The 24923-nt window shown below is 41.7% G+C and overlaps 2 protein-coding genes across 2 annotated transcripts in view; one reads left to right on the top strand and one right to left on the bottom strand.

Annotated features, from left to right (window-relative positions):
- Window positions 1-5779: 5779 nt before the first annotated feature.
- Window positions 5780-24544, bottom strand: per1 (period circadian clock 1). The gene is made up of 20 exons (XM_015379514.1): window positions 24393-24544; window positions 17741-18456; window positions 16119-16372; window positions 15475-15596; window positions 15187-15388; window positions 14908-15102; window positions 14340-14418; window positions 14127-14233; window positions 13740-13893; window positions 13377-13641; window positions 13168-13276; window positions 12912-13071; window positions 12699-12817; window positions 12392-12538; window positions 10490-10879; window positions 9579-10351; window positions 9307-9493; window positions 6702-6915; window positions 6213-6363; window positions 5780-6123 (listed from the first exon to the last, which is right to left on the bottom strand). The coding sequence occupies exons 2-20, from the start codon at window positions 18160-18162 to the stop codon at window positions 5836-5838; spliced, it is 4338 nt and encodes a 1445-aa protein (XP_015235000.1). The 5' UTR covers window positions 18163-18456; window positions 24393-24544; the 3' UTR covers window positions 5780-5835.
- LOC107087744 (RELT-like protein 1) overlaps window positions 19310-24923 on the top strand; it is a 52362-nt gene continuing 46748 nt past the window's right edge. Inside the window, exon 1 of the mRNA XM_015379477.1 lies at window positions 19310-19424. Within this exon, the coding sequence (XP_015234963.1) occupies window positions 19310-19424 (115 nt within the window). The remainder of the gene's footprint in view (window positions 19425-24923) is intronic.

The following is a 24923-nucleotide window of genomic DNA, read 5'->3' as shown; positions in this document are numbered from 1 at the left end:
CAGATACAAATTCTGTTATTTATCTACATTTAATAAACCTGTTAAACTTTTTCCCTTGGTCTCTGAGTGGTTCTCTGCATGTAGGTCAGATCAATTAAACCTATCATGACAGAAAATAGCAATTTGGAAAGGCATTTCTAGGGAAGCCTAAATATCCAGCCGACTACCAAGTTGGGAGTGAGAGAAAAAGTGAGATTGCAGAACTTCTGGATAAATTAGAGGAGCGCAAAGATAGATTTAAGAAATGGATTGCATCTCCAAACTCCACTACTGCTGCTAGTTTTGTTTCAAGCATGAAAAAAACGTCCACAGGTCAAACAGGTAGCAATAACGCCAAGGAACACTGGTGACAGAGGATGTGGGATTTCAGGGTTAGAGAGCTCTGCTCTGATGAATGCCAGTTCCTGCTTGGTTCCTCATGACTGAATCAACTCCCCCCCACAGGAAAACGTCTACCATAGAAAGATTCCTTTATTGTGTTTCTATAATTTCATCAATGCAACAAAACCTAAACAATGCGGTGAAGTGTGATGAAGCGGCGCTTGGTGAATTCCATGCAGTGAGAGTGTTTACTGCTCATTCCTCACTTCATGCTACTATGTGACATTTGCACCAGGATTAACATTTAATCATGAATGCTTATTATATATTTAGGCCCACGTAGTCCTTCTTTATTATAGTGGTCTAATACACTTTTAGCCCGTGTTGCCATATGAGGCTTATAGAAGACTTTTACATTTTTACGGCTCCAGACAGATTTGTTTTATGTTTTTTTTTTTGGTCCAATATGGCTCCGACCCCTGTGCTAGTGTAATAAAATATCAAATACATGTCTTGTAAACACATTAACACTAATTTGTTGAACAACCATAAGCTGGTAAGGTAAGCTCTCTACAACAAAATATGGATTGGGAGCATCATGCATATCTTTAAATCACTGGAAGTTGTTATTTTCAAAGGAGTAAAGTACTTGTATTCTCAAGTCTGTCAAGTATGACTCAAAATGTGAATGAATATCTTATCTGAATTAATTTAAGAACACAAGAATTAGCATCCTTGAAATGTGTTAAAACTAAAAAAAACTGTGGTCTTTAAATACAAAGAGTGTCAGGTGTTTTATGGTACTAAGTGTTTTTTTTTTTTTTTTTTGCAAATGACTCTCTCCTTACATATCCTGAAGCATAAAATCATGTTAAATGTACTTGTATGCTGAAGAATTAAGAGTTCCCAGAGTTCCATTGGAGCTATGGGCAACTTTCCCTTCCTTGATTTTTGCGTCTGACAGAAGCAGTCACAAAAGTTTATTTTGGCAAATACCATACTCAGACTCACCAATTAGATTACCAGACGGTTTGTTCCATCTCTCCAGAGAACATGTTTTCATGTTTTCACAGCTCACAAGTCCAGACGTGGCTGCTTTGCACCTCTGCATAATCATTATCAATCATCATATATAAAAAAATAACTCTCCATGCTCTGTCAGATAGTTAATCTGAAAGCATTAGCATGGAGGAGGTAAGAGAAATTATTTTACCTTTTAAAGGAAAGCTCTTTGTTTACACTTTGAAGCTTTCTCTCACAGGGTCTTTCCTAAAAAGAGATCATTCTGCACAAACTATTTAAATAACACTTAATAACATATATATATTAAATAACCATGAGACATGAAACCAGTTTTTGACCCAAATTGTAATCTTACTCGGACTCGAGAATTCATCTAGTGAAGTTTCCAAGATTCACAGTTAAAGAAGCATTTTATACATCTCCAGTCTGCCATATCATCACATCATTACATCATACATGTTTGAAGATGGAGAGACATCCATGACTCCAGCCTTATCAAAATATTACACTTTGTTCTTCGATCAAGGACATCGCTCTCATTCCATTCCCAAATCTTTGCCATGTTCATAATGAGGGTGACTTTTTATCCTTACAGAAAGAACTGTCCTAATTAGATAAGCTACTTGGGAAAACATAAGTTCTGACATGCAACAAGCAGGTATTATCAGGGATTAACAGACTCAAAAATCACTAAAAAAGAAAATATCCTCATAAGTTGTTTTTAAATGCTCACAGTATGAAACAATATTCTCTTTTGGGCAATAAATGTATTACTGTGTAAATTATTGTTGAAAATGCCTTTAGGGAATAAACGGGGCTTTCATAATGTTGTCATTTAGTCGGATTGTGCCACTGGATTTCCCTTTATCTTCAGAAAGAGCTCACCCTCCACCCAGCAGAGACCTGTCTGCGAGGTGTCTTTAAAATCCTCTCGAATAATATGTCACTTTTTCATCTAAACTGATTTTATCATGTCTTCACGAGAAAAATCAAGTTTTGTGTATCTGGTTTGTGATTTTGTGTGATGATTCTAATCTTCTGTATACTGAATTTATGATTTTAATGATTTACCTGCATCTTAATGTTGAAATTTCTATGATATTTCAGTGATGTAAAGTACTGTAGCCTTGTAGCTGAAATATTCTATAAGTAAGTTTACTTACTTATAGTTGTTTTTTACTTTCCAACCTTTTCTTTAACACAATATCTTGCTTGAAGTTCTACCCCCATATGGTAGCAACTACAGCTGCTGTAAAGCCCAGCTTGTTAGATTTTGTACTGAAACCATTACTTAGATGGCGGACCACACAGAGCTTAGACCTTAACTAGCTGCTAAGAACATAAATTAATTTAAAAAAAGCTTTAACCTGTTTTACAGGCCTCCATTTCAGACTGTCACTAATTAACTTTTGCAGTATTTAACTATGACTGAAAGTTAACACATTAATTTAACAGTTTAAACTGTTAAGAGGTGTACAATTCTTTTCATAAAAAAATATGACAGGTATACATAATGAACGCAGTGATAGTTGCATTGTTTAATAGTTTATTCAATATTCTGCAGTGTGTTTAAATAGCACCAATTCACAACACATCTCAAGAGACTTTATAAAGTCAGTTTAATCAGATCTGCAGGTATTGGGTAAAAAAAAAAATCCAGCAAATGAAACTGAATCCTCGACTTGGAGAATTCAATCTTATTGGATGAGCTTGCAGCAAAGCAGTTAGTTTGCAGCGGCCGAGCATCTTCTTACATATTATTTGAAGTTCTGTCATCTTAAATATCATTAAATCACCAGCACACATAAGTATACAAGTTAAATTGATGCTCTGAATATACCATCTTAATCTTGGCTTGTACTGCCAATTGTTGTTGTCATGGTTACTTAAAGAAAAACCTTTTGGTAGACCTTACCTTAAGGACATAAATATCAAATTGAACATCTGAAGGTGGAAAAATAGGAAATACATAGGTCTCCCAAAGTTTAACAGCCAATATGTCTGCATAATTCAGTTCCATGCATACTGGAAACCGAACCAAGGTTAAAGCTGTGTTGAAATCATCCGTCCTGGGGTTGCTGGTGCCCTGGTCAGGTTGCTAGGGCAACACAGAGACAAACAGGAAAAACAACTATTAACACACACTCGCACCCAAGAATAATTTAGTGAAGCCTATTAAGCTAACAGTCCTGTTTTTGGGCTGTGGGAGGAAGCCGGAGTACCCGGAGAGAACCCTAACAAGCTCATACAAACAGAGCAAACAAGATCACAAGGAGAACATTCAAACTCCACAAAGAAAGACTCTGGGCTGGGAATCGAACCCAGAACCATCTTGCTGCAAGGCAGCAGTGCAACTCATTGCCCCGCATTTCCAAATTTCAAACAAAAACCTCTGAATTGTATTGCCGATGTATAGTTTAGCAACTCTGATGATGTCTTCCCCCAACTTTAAGCTAATGAGAACTTTCTTTGATGCTAGTCGTGAAAGCTGACAAACTCTGAAAAGCACTTTAACACATTTTTATTCTCAGAAGCTATATCAACTTCTACAAAATTTAAAAAAGCTGTTTGGTCAAATATATCCTTAATTCTGTCACTGTGATAAAGTTAACTAATACTGGCGTTAGCATTTTACCTACCGGTAACTTATCTTTAAGCTAGCATCATAGCATAATTTAAATGTAGGTTGCTATCTCCGTCTTTTGACATGATGTTACTGAAAAGGTTAAGATATTGATATTAGCTCAATACATATTGATTTCGTGATATAAATTTTTTTTTATGTATTTATAAAAGAAATCTACATATTTAATCGAACACCTGAAATGTTTGCTATATGCTAGTTAGCTTCAATTTCTTAGTATTCTTTGCCCTAAGAAACTAAGTTTGCTAACTTCAGCTTTGTTTAAATGGCACAACTTTACACTGCTGCTTTTCAAATATGAATGGCTCACATAAAAGTTTATATAGGAGGTTAATCAGAGGTTTAATTTCTCTGCACATCATGAGAGCTAGAAACCAGGAGGTAAAATTATTTTAAGTTTAGAAAAAGAATGCTTAATAGCTAGCCCAGATTAGAAATTACAAAGATTAAAGTCCTAAAAATATATTTACAAAAAAAAAAAAAAAATTTTATACAAATGTTAATCTTTAAGATAACATTGTTACATCTTATGTCTCATGATTGGTTTTCACACACAATAAAAATCATTACTGCAATCAAGGATTTGCAGTGAAGTAAACTTTGCCACATTGTTTGTCTGAATGAGGACATGCCTTTGTCTTTTTTAAGCTGCGGTGACGGCTTTGGGTTAAAACCGCAGTTTGAATAGAAGGAGAGTGTGGTCGGTTTGGAAAAAGCAGCTGCCCTGATCTGCTCCCTGCTTCCAGCTCCGTCTGTGTACCCGGGCCAACTCCAGCAAAACACCCGCTGACAAAAATAGATGCATAAAACTAACTCCTAGGAAAAAAGGAAAATACAACAATGAAGAGTCTCATGTTTTAGGACATTTGAAGTGATTTTATTGACTTCTTTGTGTACAAAGACCTTCACAAAATATATAAGAAACTGCTGCAGATGCCACCGACACCATGAAGAAAAAGGATATCACATGACCAGAACAGTTTCACGGAAAGAGAAAAAGGGGGAAAAGGTGTTGATTTCTTTGAAAACCCGCAACCAAGCACTGATAGCGCATAAACTGAAACGTGACGACATCTCGGGGCAATACTGTCTTTCAGAGCAGCATCATTTTCCACGTTTTAAACAAAAGAGTTGATTAAAGTGCCAGTCAGTTTATTTTTTTGGTGATTTCCACCGTGCAACACGAGGGTAGAGCAAACAAAAGTGCTTGTCGATTAATTTGAAAACATTTTTCTGACTCAGAAAAATATTTAACTCAGAAATGTCATGTACAATCTTTTTTACAGCTCAAATTATCCATTTCAGGGGGCACTTTATCTTTCAGCTCGTAGGGCCATATAGTACAAAAATATACTCAAAGTAAAAAAACAAACAAAAAACAAATCACGTTTTTTTTTAGAAACATTCAATGTGAAGAAAAGTCACAGAGGAAATCTCCCTCCTTCTCAAGCTTGAACTCTGTAACGGGGTCTCATCCATTTGGCCCTGGGTTCTTTGAGAACTTTACAGCTTAAATAAATATGCCCACAGGAACAGAAGAGAACAAACGGAAAGAAGGAACTAAAAGTCACTCTCTAAAACTGAGTGGGAATATTATCCGCCTGTTTTAAAGGCAGTTATCCTGCAGTCTTATACAACATGCCTAAAGTTCTGTGATCACAGGCAGATAGTTAAAGCAGTTCAGTCTGACCTGTCCAACAAAAAATGGCAGTTGTGTGGATTATTATGCACCTTCATGTACCAGCAGTGTGCAACACTGGGCTCTGAACGTCCCGGAAGGTGCGTGTTTTGTTTTCTCTGCAGATGAGCAGGAAAGTGATAAAACGCAAGTGCTTTTCTTTTTCGTATTAAGTCTCTGTTCGGTCTTTAACCGTCTCTGCTTCCACTCTCTCCTCCTTTTGCACCATGTCTTCTGTATTCTCTTGTGTTTGGGGGTCTTTCCTTTGTGCCTCCTCCTCCTCGTCTTCATCCTCTAATTGGACGTCGTCCATCGCCGTCTCAGCGCGAGCCGCCGTTTCCTTGCTGCTGCACTCTTCCTGGGTTTTCAGCGCGGTGCAGAGCTCCATTTCATGGATCTCTACGTCGAAAGGTGTGGTGGGAGGTACAGAGGGGGGACACTTGCACCCTGTGCAGCCCTGAAAACCACAAAGAGACAGATCGGTCATTTCTGTTCCTGAGAATCCACACGCTCTGCTGGGGATGCATGTTGTTTCGGGGTGCTTACGGGGATGTTGATGGATCGGGGCAGACGTCCCGTACGGATCCAGGGATGGACCTGGCCAAGCTCTTTTTTCTGCTCCTCTGTGAAGCGAGGCTGGTGTTTCTGCATGTTCCTCAAAGCTTCACGGTCCTCCTGCAGCACCGTCTCCATGTTTCTGTCACACACAACACAGCACGGACGTTTACTTATTTTTAAGGGATGAAGCAGGTAAAATCCTAAATCCAGCTCATAATTGGTCACACATCCACGTATCCATACATTTTCCAATCTTTCCAATGATGCAGTAGCATAGAATGGATGCTAACCACATAATTGGCTGAAAATAATCCTGCTTTCAGGAGATATAAAGACTAGATTCACAGACAGGAGCCCTGATCACCTCCCTAGGCTTCTAAATATACTTCTATCCACCTAATAATGCTGTTTAATGCTAAAACATAAAAACAAAATGCTGCAACATCAGAGGGCTGTTGTGAGGAGGTTTCACGTTACCTGACAGGCAGCTGGTACGTCATCATGACCTTGTCATCAGTGTTGGCCATCAGGAGCCAGATGGGGTCCTGCAGCACACACTTGATGAACTGATCCTCCCCTCCGTCTCCTCCTGCGCTACTGCCGCCCCCTGCTGGCTGTTTACGAGAGTGGTCATTCTCTGAGGAGTCGATGCTGCCAAAGTACTTGCTGGTGTGGCTGCCCTGGCTGCTGACTGATTGGAAAAGAAAGAACAAACATTGTTGGGTCATTAAAGGAGTTTCAAATCTCTACATCAATGAGAACCCTAAGCCATCTCTGTTCGACGTAATCGATACAAATTCCATGGAACAATCTGACATTTCAACTGAAATTATGTAACAATCTCTTTGGGTAAGTACAGAAAAACTGTTTGACTTTATGACTCAAACTGTGAAAGCAGTGGAGTCTGTATTCTGCTCTTTCATAATTTCACATCATGTGCTGCACATGGCTGATCTCCTGGCCAGATATAAAGATGCAACGATGTACAGCTTCCCGTACTTTGTTGTTTGCAGAAATAAACAGCACTTTCACCGCAGTGATGTAATCTGACCTGACAATCAAAGCGACGGCAAAACCACAGACACAGTTTCAAGAAATTATGAAACAAAATCAGTCATCTGCGGAGAAGAGGAGGAAATGTGTGGACCTGGTAGCTCAGAACCTAAATTAATAACAGCGTTAAATGCTGAGTAAAGAAAAGTCAGGTTCAGTGTTTTCTTGAACCAACTTAGAATATCTGATCTTCTAAAAAAAATATGCTTGGCAAACAGAGCAGCCATGTTAATGTACATACAATGACTTTGTATGGTTTTAACTCATGTTGTAATAATTTCATTTCCAGCTATATTTATTGTGTTTCTACATCCATGATGTGATCGCCCCAAGTCCTAGTAAGCCTTTTGTTGGAGCTTATAGTTAAGAATGGCTCCAGTTATCTGGAGCTATGTCTTTAGTTATGCTGCTATAGGCTTAGACTGCTGGAGGACATAAGGACCACTTTTCTCTATTCTTCACTCTGCAGTATTTGTTATTTCAACCTCTAACTTTATGCTCTCTGCTTTTTCTTATCATAGTAGCTTCATCTGGTCTGTTCCTGTTTGGCTGTAACACCATTCTGGAGAGAAATATCAGCTGCGCTGCTTCTGTCCTTGTAGATGATAAGAGTTTGGCCTGTTTTAGTGATTAGTCCCGTTTCTCTCCTAGACATAGCTATGCTCTCTGCCTTCACTGTGACCAACTGTATGTGCTCTCGTTCATCCCTTTGACGTGAAAACTGCCTCAGAGCTTGTATGCTCAACTGTTTCTCAGAAAGAGCCCCCTTGTGGAGCTAGGTTGCTATTACATTTCCTAACATAGAAAGTATTTATAGATCATAGCTTCTATGTTTGTTTTGTATGCCTGCTTCTATCTTAAGCGCAATGTCCTCAAAGGTTTTCTTAACTTCCGGAAAGGAAACTCTGAGTTTGCTAATATATTCGCACCTCCCGGTCAAAACTTTACCCAGCATATCATTGGTTAAAGTCAACCCCACTGCTGCCTTTAAATTCTTGATGAATTTTTGTGACATAAACGTTTTTAAATCAAACAATGCTGTAAATAACATCAAGGTAATATATGAGCAACCAGGTTACACATTAAAAAAATCAGCTAGAAAATCCATCTGTGTGGCTAAAGATCTCTGCATGTTTTAGTTAATTGGCTTTTTGGTTGGATGAGCATGAAAACACTTTTATTTACATTCAAGCTTCACCATGAGACAGGTAGTAGAGTAGAAAGTACAGCGTGTTTATATTTGTCATTTTAAGCACAGTGCGACCCTGCTTAGATAAATTTAACACTTCAAACTAAGGAAGCAGTCAAGGTTTAAATGAGGAATGTAGGGCAGTGTTTAACAAATGAAGCTGCGGATCATTAAACAAACATAAAAAGCAGTATAAAAATAAATTGTTTTGAATTATAAGAAGGGATTTGAGACCTTGAGGATAAAAATAAATAGCTACTTTATGTCAGGGTTTATGCCATCTCCTTATGGCTAACATAAACTCAGTGTAGATAACTGATTTATTATGGGACATAAAAATTTTGAGCTTAAGCCTCCTTTAGAGATTCTCTTGAGGACGTTTTCATGTTCACCATCCGGGGGGACGGGCAGAGGATTTAGAGTCTAACTGTGACCTTGCAGACCTCACCTTGAACAATCTTTTAACTCTTAACTAACACACTGACAGCTCAATGAGTTGGCCTACATGCAGAACCTGGCAGGAGGTCCGGCCCATTTCAGGCAGTTTGGGCTATTTTGCAAACAAGAATGAAGGGAAGGTTTTTGGATATGCATATCTAGTAGAGCCTTACCCTAAAAACAATTAAAACTGTATAAACTCAGAGTAGCTGCTCAGAAATTTTAAATAATAAAAATGAAAAACAAGATGCATTTCCCTCTGTGTTGATTTGTCTCCTTAATCTGCATATAATCAAAGAGTGGGGTCTGTGGTTGTCCTTATTAGAAAATGTAAATACTGCATGAAACATTTTTAAGGCACTGCATCTTTTGGACATGTCTGGAAAAGTAAAACCCACTCACTGGTTCCGCTGGTTCCAGAGGAGCTGCACCCATTAGAGCCAGAGCCTGATCCAGAGGACCGTGTACCCGAGGATCCAGAACCAGAGGCGGCTGAGCCGGTGCCTGAGCGGGAATCCTCCTGCAGCAGCAGGTCCAGCAGGTCGCTGGAGGTGGACATGGCGTCCTGGTTGGACTCTACAGCTTCAACCTAAAGGAGCAAAGAATCGTTTTATACTCAACTGATTCTGATATTAAAGGTAAATCTAGGAAGAGTGGAACTTTAAGCTGCCTACGTTCTCGTTCTCTTTGGAAGGATCCTCAGAGCTCCTCTTATTTGCGGAGCTTTGGACCCCTGCTGCGGCGCCCTGCACAGAGGGCTGAGCCTGCTGTGACGCTGCCAACGCTGTGGCCACTTCTAACCGGTTACTGGGCGTCTCCTCCAGCTGTAGCAGGTTGAGAGGAGAGGAGCATCTGGACTGGAAGAGGGGGGATTCTGCCCCCTCGCGGTCAGCGGGCGTCTGAGTGAAGGACTGTGGGGTGCTGCTGCGGGATGGGGCGCAGGCGCCCGCCCCGGGAAGAGGATTGGATATAGATTGGAAAGGGACGGGGGACATCCCGGGGAAACTGTAGGTGGGGTTGTAGAATTGTCCAGAGCCGCCAGGCTGAGACATGGGCATCCCCATTTGGGGGAACATGTAGTTGGGCAGAACGAAAGCCATCATGGGAGGTACCATCTGGGTGGGGGGGAAACGTGTGGGATCATAGCCTGGTAAAGGCTGGGGGAGCTGTGGGTAGACAGGGTAGATGGGAAGCATACCAGGGGGGAAGGAAGCGGCAGGAACGCTGGCCTGGGAGCCCGCAGACGGCCATGATGGGGAGTTAGTTGAGTGTCCGATGGGAACGTTTAGGGGGGCAGAGGCTGCGGGTGCTCTAGAGTCCTGACGATTCAGGGGCTGAGAACCGAGTTGGTCCGACGACTCCTGGTGCTTGAGTCTCTTACCTCCACGGCCTCGCCGTCGGCCTGTGCCGCTTCCAGCAGCCGGGTAATCGCGAGAGCAGCGAACACCTGAGGAGGACGCACAGACTACATGAGCACCTTCTAACTTGGTACTTCAAACGTTTCAACATTTACTTTAACATAAAAAAGTGCAAAATATAAGGAAACAAAACGATGAACGGAACAAGGTGATTTTAACCATCCTACCTCGAGACAGTGCAGGCGGGGTTTGGCCTCGCGTGGTCAGAGACGCCGTCTGATCCAGGACCCGCAGCCTGCTCAGATCGTTGAAGCGATCGAGGAAGGCCTGCTCCTCCTGCTGCGTATGGGCAGACAGAACCTCCTTGGTCAGGCCCAGCCGGCCTGGAGCTCCGCCTCCTGCCGCCACACCTCCCACGCTTCCGCTCCGCCAGCTGTCCCTCTCCGGCTGACTTGCCGGAGGGTGAGTAGGAGGGGGAGGCGGAGGAGGAAGAGGAGAAGGGAATGTGGTTGTACTGATAGGAGCAGCTGGAGTCAAGCTGGTAGTAGTGGGAGGTTTTGGGTGGGTAGCTGTAGTGACAGGGGTTGGAGTTGGAGGAGCCTCCTCCATCACAATGTCTGAGACAGGAGACAAGGAATGAGAGGATATTAAAAACCAAAATCTGTGAGGCTGAAATAACCTGATATAATACATTTATAGTAAAAGAACACATGTCTGAAGCAATAAAACAAACAAAAAAGAGACAGAAGTTTGAGGTTAATGAAGAAATAAAACCACAGCCTTGCTGCACAGAGATCAAACATCATAAAACAACCTGTGTATTTCCAAACACCTGGACTTGGTACCTCTTTTTTTGTTGCAAAACCTAGCCTTCGATTAACCTCCGCTATGCTATCATTTTTCAGCCATCTGTGCATTGCAGTTGTTGAATTCTGCTTTGTTTCTGGAAGATGATAACTTCCAACGCTGCACTAAATAGCAGCACCTTAGGATGGGGGGGACAAGTCCTTCCTCGACACCATTTTACATGGGCACCGTCGTTTCTCGGACTTCCCAAGGTAACTGTGACCAAACGATACAAAACATAAGGAGGATCGGAGTAAGGGTTTGTGAATTTAAATCACCCGATTTCAATTCATGAATTCAAAGATCAAGAGATGTCAACATGAAGCTTTGGTGGTAGCAGCATCATGTTGTGGTCACATGTTGTGGGCAGAGTGGATGTAATCCAGAGTCTTCAACTGTGTCTCCAATGGTTGATACTTAACAGTTGAGTAATCCAATGGGATAATAGGAAAATATGTGCTTAAAGATGGCTTCGTGTAAAGAAACAAGCCACTTTGAAAATTAACAACCAATCCCTGATAAAAGGGGTCAAATATTTGGCCTGAATTAGAGCAGAACCTTGTAGAAGTCTACAAAAAGCACCTGATTGAGGTCCAGCTGGCTGGGAGACATTAAACTGAATATTAGAAGGGATTTAAGTTTATATTCAATCATCAATCAAAAATCCAAATTCTTGCTCTTAGAAAACACTGGTTGGTTGCTGTAAAAACAGTTCAATTAAAGGAGTTATTAAGTTAAACTAAAAATATTTTCTATGCGACAAAAAAAAGAACATAAACATTTTATGAGCTGAGTAAATAGAAAACATTTTATTATTAGCATACATTTAAACTAGTTTGAATTCAAATAATTCCCATTTAAAAACTGGGTAACCCTTTACAATAAACATCATTTATAAATGGAAAAGGTATAATTCATTAGTGATATTATAATTGATGGTTATTGTAAAGTGTAAACAATAACTGTGATGTATAGATTGCTATCGAGTTAAAGAGTTTAATATAAAAATAAATCTATAAGAATCACTGCTGTCCCTTTTCTTTAATAAGGCATGAAAACTATAAGCTGTAGAAAAAAAAGTTAGTTTAGAAAGAGCAAGAAAAATAAACAATTTTATAATCTGATCATGTTCTAAATTCTAAAGTAAGGAAGTTGTTTTTAAATATCCATCTATTGTATAACAAGCTGAAGAAAACGGAAAGAAAAAGGAAAGAAAGATCTTCAAGGTTGGTGGTGCGTCCCTTCAGAGACCTGTGGAGAGTGAGAGTGTTGACGGTGCCCACCTGACTCGGGAGGTTTCTTGTCTCCTACATGGACGATGGTGCTGCTGAAGCTACACTGAGACGTAACTGAGGCTACACTCTCTGCCTTCGAAGCCATGGTCAGGGGAGGCAGAGGAGGTGGTTCACCTACGAGGTTAACTGAACCACCTGAAGAGAGACCAGCGTTGTAGTTAAGATGCACAGAGACACTGAGAGCCAGATTTTGTTAGCAACTCACATTTCTGTTTTGGACTGTAGGTGTACATAATTAAATGTATTTTTCTTCTAATTATATATAAATAGGTGGAAGATGTCAAAATTCGGTTACCGTTGTCGTGGCCGCCGGAGTTCGCCTTTTTGTCCTCGTCGGACGTGGATGAGGCGGTGCAGGAGGAGGAGCCGCACTTCCTTTTCACAGTGTTAGGAATGTTACAGCTCTCCAAGTACCTGGGGATAATTATAAAGAAAAAAAACACAGGATGAGTGACGTGGCTGCGATGAAGAAGAAAGGAAGAAAACGGTTTCCAGCTTGAGTACAGACCTGATGATGCTGTCCAGGCAGTTGATCTGCTGGTAGGAGTAACCGGTGGAGGGCTCCTTCTGCAGGAGAGCAGCAGGAACCAGGGACCTCGGAGACTGAGTCAGGTCTGCTATCGACTCTCTGATTGCGTCGCTGTTTATGGTTCTGAAACCAGCTGCACCTGGACAGGCATGAGAGGGACAGGCGAGTCTAGTTTGGCCCTCTACATCATCACACTGAGGCTCCATTCCTTCATCAGCCTGCTGTCCGTTCTCACCAGCACAGGTGTTTTTTCTAGGCGGAGGACGGTTCCGGGACTCGATGAAAACCTGCTGCCCGTTGGTCTTGACCGTGTGGACGTCTTTGCAGATTTGCTGGAACGTCATCTGAGGGAAAACGGAAAATATTGAGCACAACTAACCCAGTAGGCTAAAATTAAAGACTATTTCTTTGGTTAAAAACAAAAGAAAGCCGTCTCAGACTCACAGGCTTGTGCGAGGCCGCAACGGCGACTTCGTCCATGGCGGGGCCGTTGCTTTCGCTGGACGAGGCGGCAGAGGCACTGGGGTGCTGCTGCTGGGAGCCACGGGAACCGCTGGACCCCAGAGAGCTGTAGCCTTGGGAGCCGCCGCTGTGGACCGGCTGGACCAGAACCCGGTGGATCTGCTCGCTCAGCTGGACCACGTCAGGCGTGGTGACTCGACTTTCGCCACCCATCGCCGTGGTGAACACGTCCTCATTCAGGGGGCTCCTGTAAAAGAAGGAATCCATTAGGAGCGACTCTCTTCAAAACCAAAAGAAACTAAAGGAAAGCGGATAAGTTGTTACTACTGGGCAAAAAACGCTTACGTTCTGACTTTGTGACGTCCGACGACAAACGCCACCTTCCTGCTCCAGGGGTTGACGAAGGAGGACCAGCTGGTGTCGATGGTCACGTATTCCCCGCTGCGGGCGCACATCCTGAGGGGCGAGTAGTCAAAGGGCTGTCCTGCAAACTGAAAAACTGAAACAAAAACGAACCACAGCCGTAATTTAGACAGGAGCGGAGACGATTATGCAAGGCTGGCCACATTGGACGCATGCACAGGGGAAACTCCGGTGGATTAGAAATGCGACTCGACGTAAAGAGCGTTAAGAACGGTGGAATGTCAGACCGCCTCTACAACAGGGAAACTCCCGACAGACATTCAGATAAATCTGAGGAAGGATTAACCAGATGGTCTTAAACAGCCTCACTTTTCTCATGAATGGCCACCATCGTTGGCCTGTCGTCTGGGTGGATGTAGAGCAGGATGGGGGTCCCTACCAAATCCTGAGGAAGGTAGCCCAAAAGCGGCACCGCCCTGAAAAAAAAAAACACATTCACATCATGAGAAAGAGCTAAAAAAAATAACCTCTATTTGTTAGTTTCACTGCCCTACTAAGATCAATCATAACGAGGTGACTGACCTCTCATCGACCTCCTGGAAGAGGCAGTTGGGAGTGTGACTGGTGGTGAAGATCCTCTTGTCTGCAGGGATACGAGGAGCTGACAGGAGGAAAGGAAACAGATGAATATCTTCCTCCGAATGATGAATATAGACATATGAATTTAATCCATATTCAGAGGAATATGGCGCTCTGAAGCAGAGCCTGTCCATCTTTCCTTCAATAGATTTCAGGAAGAGTCGAATGAAATCTGTACCCCAACTAGAGCATTAAAAGTGCAGCGTTCGCTCAGTGTTTACATTATTTTTGCATTTCCCTCACTCTCAGCTCTGTTTAGTCTCCCTCTGGTTTGCTGCACCAACATGTTACGCCTTATTAACAACATAACGCCACCCTATCACCCAGTCATGACATCTAACCAGACTAAACAAGCTCCTCCATGTTAAAAAAGAATCCAAATAAAGGAGTGCCTGTTTCCCTTTATTGTTTATACATAACAAATATCAAAGTTTATATATGTATATATATAAGTGCCTTGTTTCTGGTACATAATGCATGGATGCATTGGAAGGCTGTGTGGTTAAAATACCTTCGTATCCAGAGTGGACCTTCTCAGCGATGAGCAGGCAGCAGGGCTGCGGTTCTGCAGCGTCCGAGTCTCTGAGGGTGAGCTGGTAGGGCGTCAGGCGGAACGGGTGGTAACGCATCTCGCCCCCCTGCGCCCGATCGCCGCTGATCCGACAGAACATGGACTTCTCCTGGTTGCAGTCGACGGGGGGAGAAGCTGCAGGAAAAAGCCCAGAGACTCAGTAAGGATGGGGGGGTTCTAAGTGGGATTTTTCTACGACTACGCTTCCTATCAGCTGACCTGAGCCGATGCAGGACGCCCAGGGCGGCAGTCGGCAGGGGGCCGTGCTGCTGTAGAAGGTGCTGACATCCTGCGGAGCGAGGAGCTCCGAAAACATTATCCCCTGGAGGCACTCGGGCTTGCAGCGCAGCAGGGATGAACACTGCTGGGAAACGTACACGACCTTCCCCGACAGGAAAGACACGGCCATGGAGAACGTGTCCTGAGAAAAACGCACAGCGGGAAATAAACTCAGTCTACAGGTCAGGCATGATTTGCAGAAGAGACCGATAAAAAGTAGGAACTCACTGTGTTTTTCAGGGTGTATTCGGAGCTGATGTTGTCCAGCTCCTCGATGGTGAAGGTGGACAGGTCCAGGCTGCAGCCGTGGCATTCCTCCACGCTCCACTGGTGGTAGTACTCTTTGTTGGCTGAAAAAACAATTGAATAGCAACCATGCTCAGATCAGTCTGGTTTACCACCGTTCTAATATCTGAAACCTTTTTTATTATTTCTCTGACTATGGGCAGGTTTTAAACCCTAAGCTATCTTATTGGTCATTTTATTACCAAGTAAACTCTTCATCCATCCCTTGGCCTTGAAATGAAGGTTTTCCTGTTTTTCCCATTTTAAAGAGCAGCTAATAAAACCAGGACTCAGAGTAAAGATGCGTTCAACACTCAAAGCAACTCAATATATCCAAATACGGTGTATTTATTTATTAATATTAAATGGGCTAACATTTAGGTTGGATTTTGTTTTACTCAAAGTGAACAGATTATTTATTTCTAAGTAGATCTTAGCCGTGATGTAGCTGAGCTTGCCTTGTGATACAGTAACATCCTATTTATGAGCAAAGATAAATAAGGAGGAAAACAAATGTTCTTAAATATAACCAACTGAAACGACCATCACATCAGAGAAGAATCAAACCGTGGAGGGCATCTGCTCACCTCGGACCTGTCTGACACACTGCAGGGCGTATTTAAGAGCGTTCAGGGTGCTGGAGTGGCCCTTGGCTTTGCGCTCAGCTGGCAGACGGAGCTTCAGCTCTTTGATGGCCTTCATCAGCTCCTTCTGCGTCTGCAGCCGGGCCGACTGGTCGCTGCTCCAGCCGGAGGTGGAGGGCGGGTTGTGCTCCGAGCTGTGGGACAGCAGGCTGTAGGCCAGAGAGCCATTGGGAGGTGACAGACTCTGGAAGTTGGAGCTGGAGAACGGAGACAGAATTAGAGGAAAAAAAGAAAATCATCATACTTTATTTTTTATTTCTTTTCACACAAAAAAAGAGAATTTAATACAGAGAATCCGTTTAAAATGACTTCCAGTCTTTTTCAGGAAAAGTATCTCTACAGCAAGATACTGCTTCATTATGCAGCAAAGCAGTATTTAAATAATTCTGTGTTACTCTACTGTTTTTTTTAGGCACATTAGAGTAAAAGAAGCTGAACACAAAAGCACACCACACTTTGGATATTAAAATGTTGTTCGAGGTTATTGCCAACACATCGGAATGCTGCAGCAAAGCATTGTTCGTCACTTCATGCTAAACAAACACCCGGACATGCTTTGTGTGAGAGTTGTTGCGAAAACGTGCATCAGATAAGTTCAATGAAAAAAGGATGTGGATTTCAGGAAACCGACTGATAAAACTTCAGCAGACGGGTTTCATACGCTGGTATCTCGATTGAGGGGGTTCCCCGTTCAAAGAGAGCCTTTTCTTTTCATCTTGTAAAATAGTAACACAGAACATTGTTGAAGTTTTTAGAAGCTTCTTATGTTAGGAGATGTGATCGGATCCAGCTGTGTTGCATACTTTCGTTAGCTGTGGATTTGGTATTAAAACTTGGGGATATATTTCAAAATTCCTGATTTTCCAGAGTCTGTTTTCTAGATCCAGCCAGTTTTCATTGCACTGTGGCCCTTTGAGTGCAAACCATTCCTGTAGTATGGTTTAATTATGTCCACCTCGCCACCCTCACTTCCACAAATCATAACACAACCCTGAGGCTGTCCTCTGATTTGAAGTGAACTTGTCGTTTCTGTCGACTCCTTTTACATCCAAACAAAACTGGAGCAGTTACAATCTATAAAACTGAAGGAAAGGGCGTTTATTCTAAAAATGAACAAGATAATGAAGAGTTTCTGGGTCGGGATAAACTCATTATCCCAAATGTCTAATTTCCTAAAAATCATACAATTTTAAATGTAGCATAAAAGGGTTTTAAATCCCCCAAAGTTAGTGAAAAGTATTTTTCCCATTCAAAATCTTTTTCATTGAATTGAAATAAGAGCTTGTTGTCAGTAACTCTGAAATCCCAGATTGTGATTCAGCAAATCAGACAAATATCATCAAATAATTTACTATAAGAATAACTGGATGTCATATAAATCATCTTAAATTCAATTTTGTTGGCAAAAATAATCATATCTGTCTTTTAGAGATGGAAACATCCTCAGTTAGTGTTGGAGAATGATAACAATCTCAGTTTTTACTTTTCCAGACTGTTCTGGAACCCTGAGTGTATTTCTGTAGGTGAAGCATTCAGGAGTGCATGGGGATGGACTTGTCTCCTACCTTTTGGTGCTATCGGTGGTCTCCAGCATCATGCCGGAGTCCTTCCCATTGGAGGAGCTGTGACTGTGGGAGCTGGGCGTGGATTGGTGTCCGCATAATCCATCCCTCCCAGCCCTGCCCTCGCTTTCCCTCTCCCCGGAGTCGTTCCCGCTGGAAACGCCGTCCATGTCGTCCGAGTGCGACTCCCTCTGGTCTCCGGACAGGCTGGACGCACCTCCCTGCTCCTGGTCGGAGACATTGGGACAGGTGGTTTTCTGCTCGTTCACCTCGTCCTCCCGGTCCTTGTCGCAGGTCCCCGATGCTCGTCCCCGACAGCTGCTGCTGGGCATTGATGTGGAGCTGTCATAACTCATACTAGTGTAGGATGAAGTCGTAGAATTTAACTGGAGCAACTTAATTTTAAGTAGGACTGCTATGTACATATAAGTGAATCATCTTTGCTGGGTTAGAGAAGAAAAAAAAAAATAGAGAAAAAGTTTTCTTGAAAACAAAAAACGCTTCAAGCCCTCCTTGAGGGCAAAAAAGGCTCCAAAAGCCTTCAAAGTGTCACTTAAAGTCGCACAGACAACAGATGAACGTCTTGTTATGAAGCAGCCTTGGCAGCGAGTCCTCCAACAGATGGGATGAGCAATGGAGAGTCAGCGTGAGAGAGAAAAAGCAAAAAAGAAAAACATTTGCTGCGAAGAGACGAGTTGCTTCAGATCCTAAAAGGCAACCTGAAACGAAAAAGAGAAGGAAGACGTGTTAGAGTAAAACCCACCCAAAAGGTCTCAGTTGTTCTAAAAACAAAACAAACAAAAAACACCATCCTGTGTTATCAGCTCATCGTGTTCCCCCAAACTCCAAAACGTCCCTGAAGCGTCTGCCGCCGTCCAGCCCTGCTTGCTGCATTGAGGCTGTTGCAGGCTGCAGCCGGCGGCTCTTTTTGCACAGATTATCCAGAAATAAAAAGCGCAGAAAGACACTAATCTGCAACCCATGTGGCAGCATACGCAGGTATGCTGAATATAGCATAAAAAAACCCTCAAGGTTAGCCGTCATAGCAAAGTCCCCTTTTACCCACAACAGTCCAAATAAACATTACGTCAGGGGACAAAGCTCAACACCAAAGATCTCTCTCATTCATTAGGACTTCAATACGGAATAGGGCCTCTTTGTGGACATATTTAGCAGCTACCTACGCAGGTAAGAGTCTGATTCTATTTATTGACCATCCAGTAATCCTTTAAGAGTTGCAGATGCAGCTCTAAGTCACCAATCCTATCACTTTTATACACCTGGCTGCCTCTGATCTCCCTCCTGTCCTTCTACAGGTGTGCAGTGATGCTCTGCTGCAGAGTTTGTCTCAGTGAAACACATCCCGAGAGGCACCTTAGAGAGAAATAAACCCCCGCCCTGACGCAGAAACCAGATTAGAAGAAGGTAACAGGTGTTTACAGCCGGTGACGTCTGCAACTCATAAATAACCTAAATCAAAAAAGGGGGGATTGAGTGCATGAGTTCAGTAGTTCTCAGTGCACTGAGCTGCCTTCATTAAATTGCTAATGAGCATTATGTTTAGTCAAAAGGATGATGCAGGCTCTGCACATGGCAGAATGTGTGAGCAGCGGACGAACTGGGCGGGAGAAGGAGAGCAGCAGGAATGGGGAGTTAGTTGAGCGCGAGGCCCGGCTGGCATCTGCGAGTAGAAGAAAAATGCACAGCGGAGGCGGTGTTGATCGACGGTGCCCGTACTCGTTTTGTGACATAACAGCAAACTTCACATTGCATGTCCGCCTGAACGCATCGTTTAGGTGAAATGTGGTCGGGCTACGGGGGTGCTCTATTAACACTCAGAATAGATGGGGAAAAAAAGATTGTTAATAGAAGTTGAAAGATGTTGATCTTCCAATCTACAAATAGCAGCAAAGGTTATTTCTACAGAGAATTACTCCAAATGCACACATCAGGTTTTTACTTATATGGAGTAATAAAAACCATCCATCATTTTCCTTCCTTTCAACTATTTTTGCACCACTTTATTCTGCCTGGTTATGACAAGAAAACGTGCATTATAAAACATGTATAAACTATGAATTCCAACAAATATAACACTGTAAAATCACCGCAGCTAACTCAGCAGGATCAGATCTATATTTACCTCCACCAACTCTTGATTATTCCCAGCAGAGAGCTTACTGCCGAACCAGTCTCCGATTATGCAAGTTCTAGTCGATGTCAGCGTGGGAAGGTACAGGGAATGATATAAGCTCTGCTTTGTGCTCCTATTACACTGTTTCTCTTCTAGAAATGATGACTAAACTTTAGGGATACACACCCAGTTTATTCAAACTGATAAGAAAAAACAAACAAACAGCTGAATTGACATCTGCAGTTAATGCAACTAATGGTTGCTTTTCAGGTTTGTTATTGTTTTATTATGCGAGTATAAGCTGTGCTGTTAGTTTTTTTTTTTTTTTTTTTTTTTCAGCATTTAAAACTACAAGTCATCAACCTGCAGCTCAGCTCATGTTTACAAATTCATCATTAGGTAGAAGGTATACAGATGATCAAATGGATAGCATTTCCTATCAAAGTGTTCCTACAGCACAGCCTGTTTAACTAAGATTTTAGCCTTCAGAATCAGAATTATGTTATTAATCCCTTGCAGGAAATTCTTTCATCCATCGCTTTCGGGATACTTTTGCAGAGGATTGCAAAGCCAATACGGACTTCAACTCCTTTAATTTTCCAGATTTGACAAATCTGGCATGAAAGCGTTTTTTGCAACTGCAATACTCTTGATATTCAACAATGACAAATGACAGATCAATATATCTCTGCAGCTCTAATTCTGCAAGAATACTTGTTTATTTGCAGCAATAAATCAAACGAATTCGACCACACAAACAGCAATAATTTTAATACAAACCCTAGCCTGGTCAAGTTCTAGAAAATGTCACCAAGACAATCAGTGCAAGCATTAATGATTGGACCAAATAATAAACATTTAGCTCATCTTTCACAGACCAGATTATAAACACACTGAAATTACGGTTTAGATTGCAAGAAATAATGGAAGCAAATAATCCTTGTCAAATAAAGAGCCTCAAGTGAAGATAGAAAATGTCAACAACTCAAACGTGAAAAATAATGTGACCTGAGCTGCAAGTTTGAACAACTCTCATGTATTAACAAGAGAGCAAGGCCAAGCAGCTATATTTGGGCATGCACAGACTGAACCTGGAGGCAACAACAAGTAGAAAACAGACCGTTTTTGTCAACCTTCCAGCTTACCTTGAAGAACATGACAGGTAATAAACGCTTTACTGCATTGCAAAAAGTGGACAATGAATGACAGATGTTAGAAATCTGACCAATATAGACATAAATCCTTAAATAGAAATGATTTAATGAAGGAAATAAAATTAAATATTTTCTCCTAACTTAATTGCAGACAGTTGGTGTTTGTACCAAAACAATCACCTGAAAGCACGTAGGTGTAATCATCGTTTAGGACACTGCCTCTACATCCAGAAACGATAAACCGAGCCTCCAGTAGAGGTCCAACCGAACCCGAACAGAACCAAACATCTGGTTAAGAACCGCACAAAAAAAAAAACCAGAGACGTCACCGTTATCTACAGCCTCGCTGCGCAGCTGGATTCCGCTATCCTGTCTTGTGTTCACACATGAGCACGTGTCCGCGGCGGTGTTTTCCGCGAGCCTCGCAGCCACCTGATTGGCCAGCTGTCTGAGCCAATGGGAGAGCGCGGTGGGCTGAGGGAGCTGATTGGATGGGGCCTGCCAGACATGCAGCACACTGAACTGAACCCAGATCAGCTTTAAATGACACAAAACCCCACATTGGATTGAAAAATGGGGGGAGTTTCATGGGATTGACTAAAAAAAAAATCATCTGTTTATCACATTTTTCATGTTGCCTGATACTAAATTCTATTTTACATCCCATAATAATAACGAATCTACATGAAAGATACACAGAAAGACCACAGAAAAAAAACCACCCCCACCTCGGTTTTACTTCATGCTGATTGTCTTAAAGTTCCAACCATTTATCTGATGTTCTGGCCTGATTTACAGGAAACTGCTCAGCTCTCCCACAACAAATCGTAAAATGAGTGTCAGTGGGTAGCCGACTGTTCATCTACCCGACCACAAAAAGAGTGTGTCATTCTGTACCATGATATCTATCTACAAGGTCTGCACATTTTTTTAAGCAAGTGGAAACCAAACCATGCATCCGCCTCATAAGAAGCTTCAATGAATTAACCAACATTGTAATGAATAAGATCTGAGCAGGACTTTACTTTGTTAACAGCCAAAGGAATCCAAGATGTACAGAAAACTGATAAAATTTTTTCATTTTCAAAGTACGAGGGCCTTAAATATAGAAATTACAAGCATGTCACTATATTCACATTAAAAGCTATTATTAATACTACCTGATAAATATAAAACAAAACTATTTTTCAGCTCAAATTCAACCCAATACCTGTAAAAATGCCCATAGCTCTATATTGATTATTTATGATTAGTAAAAACAGAATACAGAACAATATTTTTTTTTTCTTTCATTTCTTAACTCTGTCACTCCATACACTTTTTTTTCATTATCCACATTTGTATGGTCACTTGCTATAATCTTTTGTTGCTCTAACACCACAATTTTACCGTTGTGGGACAATAAATGGATTTTGTGTTCTATTCTATAAAAAAATCAAAAAGTGAAGGCGTCTTTACAATCTCAAGATGGGACTGAGAAAGGATTGCAAAGATTTCTACCAGTTAAAAAAGTGCTAAAACACTTTAAAATGCCGTTTTTAAGATGTCATTTTAAAATGATTAGGTATGTTTTTGTGAGCAGTAGCCTGATTTGAGCCAGCTGACAGACAGTGCTCAGAGGTTGGAAATATTGGTCTTTTTAGCACTTTATTTCTATCAAAGGGAATTTAAATTGTATAACAGAATTTATTGTTTAGCCTTTTTCTTTAACTGGTTTATCTTGATTCTGGTAAGCAGTTCTTATTTCCCAACACTATACGATTATCTATCCATCTCCCTTCTCCTATTTATTCTGTCAGGGTGTCAGGAGGCTATGGCAGGGCAACAAAGAGACGCACAAAGTCATACAACCATGCACACAGGCTTTAACCACTGTGGGAGTCTGGGAGGGAGTCACAGTACTTGGAGAGAGAACATGCATACTCCATGCAGATTGGGAATCAAACCAAAACCACCTGCAAAGCAACAGCCTTACAAACTGCTCCACCATGCAGCCTACTATATGATTATCAAACAATTAAACTCACATCTTCTTACACATATCTTTACATTCTATTGCATTCCTTCCAATCTTTTTAATAAATCCTTCTTGGCTATATGCTGCACCATCTAGACATCTGTACTAAATATGTGGTTTAATATACCTGAAAAGTGTATAAATCTTATATAATCAATAAAGGCCAGAGTGTTATTTACATCCAACTATTCTAGATAGTCTTTCAGCAGCACTCTAATCAACATATATCCCTGATATGCAATATGATGAAGCCATGAAGCCTAAAAAAAGATACGATAACAACATGCCCAGTGTCCTTACTGATATGTTCCAATCTCTGCAACATAGCAGAACCTCCAGACACACAAGCAGGGTAGAAACCTAATCCTCTGGACTTGTGAAAAATCCAGAAAAGTCCTCTAACACGTACCAAAACAGTCCAAAATGTAGGAAACAACAGCCTGCATAGCCATTACTCCCTGCTTCAGCCTTCCTTGTTTTCCTGTGTTTTTCCTTAACAGGGCATCTGCAATCCCCATCCTTACAAATGATTATGCATATTTAAAACATCTGTTCCCTGCATCTGTTCACAAACAATAGAGCAGCTGCAAAACCAGGTTTATGCTGCAGACTTAATGGAAGATGACAGATACAGAAATGGATGCAAAGAGCATCAAAAGCAATATAAGCAATCAGCAACCTGCAATCTTTTTTCAATTCAATACAAGATGTCCACATTAGAGGCAACAGGTAAGGCATCATCAAGATGGCTGTTTATATTGGTGTAATAAACCAGTTATAAACAGCTGAGACATCAGCCCTGTTCTAGTTACTGAGTTTTCTCCCTGAATTATTTAAAATAAATGGTCTCGATTTGTGAAATGCTTACTTTCCTCCCTGAGCATTTATTTGACAGTCCAATTAAGGAATAAGGAATAATTTGATTGTCTTTGATTAGCAGACACAAAAGGAGATAAAACCCTATCTTTATAGTTGTGGGTCTGACACAGAGGTTGCAACTGCAATACACAGATTTTACAGCTCTGTTACTTTACATGTTGCTTCATTACCCCAGCAGCAAAGACAGGAAAAAAACACTAAAACAATGAGAGAAGACATTAATTTCTTAGATTAGCAACTCCCCCCAACTTGGAGCAGTTGGCAGGAGGTAGAAGCACTTCTTTATTCTGATTCATATCGGTTCACATGGCGGGATTATTCAGCTAATAATGGGTAACCAAACCAATCTATGAAATATATTTAGGATCATAAATATGTTCCGCTGTTTACTGTTTTTAAAGCTATGACAGTTAGCATGCTAGCAGTAAAACACCCGTTAAAGCAGGGCGATAAAATCACAAATCATCTTACCTTACTAGTGCTCAAACGTAGATATACCGTTGGTGTTATATTCCCACTTAAGCAAAAGAAACTTTCTTCCCAAGAAACAAGAGAAATCCACTAAGTATCGGTTAAACTCCCTTGCGGTCTCAGTACTTGCTCTGCATGCACCTCTCAGCTCCCAGCGAATGCAGTTTACACGCACAGACACACGTGTTGCCATACATGCCAAGGCAAGTGATGGCGAAATACGTACGCTGATTGGCTGAGAGGTTGTTTGAGCCGCGCCCACAACACACCCCTTTGCGTTCCCATTGGCCTACATGGGCGGGGCTTTCTGCACGAGGCTCGTCGGTCACGTTGCGCAGTGACTGGAACTGCAGTCCATTTCCAAACAACAGTGGAAACACGAGGGAGTAAACCTCCCACAGCAGGAGCGCATTACCGTAGTATATGTAATACCAAGACACTAGAAATATGGAGAAGGAAAGTACTGCAGTGTATGATAGCATTTATGTACTTTATAGATAGGATACTGCAGTGTATGATAGCATTTATGTA

This window comes from Cyprinodon variegatus, unplaced genomic scaffold (genome assembly GCF_000732505.1).
Source record: "Cyprinodon variegatus isolate N-32 unplaced genomic scaffold, C_variegatus-1.0 Scaffold193, whole genome shotgun sequence".
NCBI classification, from domain to species: Eukaryota; Metazoa; Chordata; class Actinopteri; order Cyprinodontiformes; family Cyprinodontidae; genus Cyprinodon; species Cyprinodon variegatus.
This window is presented reverse-complemented; position numbering and strand designations above follow the sequence as displayed.